Source organism: Olea europaea, chromosome 13 (genome assembly GCF_002742605.1).
Source record: "Olea europaea var. sylvestris chromosome 13, O_europaea_v1, whole genome shotgun sequence".
Classification (NCBI taxonomy): domain Eukaryota; kingdom Viridiplantae; phylum Streptophyta; class Magnoliopsida; order Lamiales; family Oleaceae; genus Olea; species Olea europaea.
The window spans coordinates 19,637,218-19,639,390 of NC_036249.1; the positions used below are offsets into that span (position 1 = coordinate 19,637,218).

At 39.5% G+C, this 2,173-nt stretch overlaps 1 protein-coding gene across 1 annotated transcript; it reads right to left on the bottom strand.

The window, feature by feature from the left end:
* Nucleotides 1–308: 308 nt before the first annotated feature.
* On the bottom strand, nucleotides 309–1,619 carry LOC111407813 (protein LIGHT-DEPENDENT SHORT HYPOCOTYLS 5-like). Its single transcript, XM_023037495.1, has one exon. It carries the CDS (start codon nucleotides 1,122–1,124, stop codon nucleotides 423–425), a length of 702 nt encoding a protein of 233 aa, XP_022893263.1. The 5' UTR covers nucleotides 1,125–1,619; the 3' UTR covers nucleotides 309–422.
* Between the last annotated feature and the right edge of the window lie 554 nt (nucleotides 1,620–2,173).

Consider the following 2,173-nt stretch of genomic DNA (forward strand, 5'->3'; position numbering starts at 1 on the left):
AAAATCAAGGGAATTGGTTTTCCTTAAAAAGCTAGAAAAGAGAGTCGCGTGGGATGGGAAATGGAAAATCAATTCCATGGAATTTGTTTTCAATCAAACACCCAATTTTGGTCCATTTTCCATGGAAAAGAAAAAAAAAAGGCTTATCAAACATGGCCTAAATGCAAAATAAACCTAACAATAGAGTCTGCAATTGGGGATTTTTTATTTTGATTTTTCATTCAATACTATCTAATTCAATATAATTGAATTAATATTAATAAAAAGTATGTTTATATATAATAAAATTTCATATTCACAATTAAAAGAAAATCAAAATTTCCAATGTTCACATATAAAATTTCATATTCACAATTAAAAGAAAGTCGAGTTTCCAATTTATATATAGAGAAAATTGAAAAGAAAAAAACTGAGGGTAAAATTTACTGCTTCCATGTTGTGGTAGAAGGTGTTGCAGGCACAAGAGTTGCACCAGCACCAGCACCGGCACCGGCACCAGCAGCACCACCTTCACCACTTCCACCACCGCCACCACTATCAGTACCAACAGTAGGACTAGCAGCAACTGTAACCGCCACAGTAGATGCACCACCGCTGACGGCAGAAGAGGCCGACCTTTTCCGCCGTTTCTTCTCATAGGGTATTCCTCTGGCCTTAGTCTGACTTTCTTTCACTTCTCTAAGATATAACCTCACGGCTTTAGCACCAAAAGGATTGGTCTCCTGCTGACCACCGTTCTCTTCATAGGCTGCCCTGAGCCGGCCGATTAGTGCATCAAGACTGCCCCAAGCCTGCTTCAAAGGGCACGCGCAGGGGGCAGGAGGATTCGGGTGACCGAAATACGGGCAGCCTGTTACATGTACCTTAGTTTTCCCGAACTGGTCTAGGTATTTCAAGAACTCAATAACGTGAGCTCCGCTGCAGCTGGCTAGAGTCAGCGGCGGCTTGTGGGTTTTTAGGTATTGTAGAAAAGTGTTCCAGTCTCGACGCTTCTGCGACTCATAGCGACTCGGAGTTGGCTCCGTTGACCCACCTGCACCGTCGCCCCCAGCCTCTTCTGCGCCTCCGCTGGTTGATGATGGAGCCCCATCCCCTCCATTCGGGCCATTTCCTCCTGAATTCATCTGTTTTTTATGGTTAGAATCAGTAAAATTAAATCAATTATAGCCCATGCGAGTTTGCAGCTCTTCTTGTACCCCCTCTCTGTCTCACTAGTTGGATTTCACTGATACTGATGCGGATTCTGTCAAAAATCACACTAAATTTCCTCCTAATTATTGGTTTATTCGGCTACTATTCTGGGTCAAGAGCGTTTTCAGGATGCAAAGTGTTTCTTGTGTGAGAAAGAAAGAAAGAAAGAAAGAGGGAGAAAGAATTTGATGGGACGTATAAAACACAAATGTAAATAATTGGCCGAACGAATGAGAGAGACGACTCTATCTGACTATCTTCTACTACACTAATCTAGACGGAGAGGTACGTAGAGAGAGAAAGAGAATTCGATAGAGTTTGAAATGGATCAAGGACTCGAAATACACAGACACTCGACATGAAAAGATTAGTTAGGTTATAATATATAAAGGGTTAGTTTTTGTATTTATTTATTTATTATTTTTGTTGTTCTCTCTGTCTTATTATATAGGGTAAAAGTCTTTTCTCCTCCAAGAATCTGTACTATGTTTACTTATTATTAATGAAACGAAAGCGATACCACATTGGATAAAGGGTGCAGGATTTTCACATGGCGGCCCCATTTTTGTCAAGTATTCAAACCATGGCGGCCCCGCCACTCTCATCCGCCATGCATTTTTCGCAGTTTACAGTAACGTACGCTGCCGTGTCTGAAACGCATCACACTGCTATTTTCTACTCTTCATCTTAATTGAACCTTGTTGTGTCAACATGCTTTGTTGTGGAAATTTCATCTTTGGTCTTTATCAAAGTTGTACGTACGTACGTGCTGATGTTAAAAATAAGGAAAATGCTTGTTGTACGTGGTTATTGACAAATTCTTTTACATGTATCGATAAATTGAATTAAAACTGTCAAAATTTTTTTACCACTTAAACAATTGTGATTGAGTAATTTGGGTTATTTGCAAAAAGGAAGTAGGGATTTTTTTTATTTTTTATTTTTTTTGTGTTTTTGTTGATGAAATTTTGACTTAGTCAAA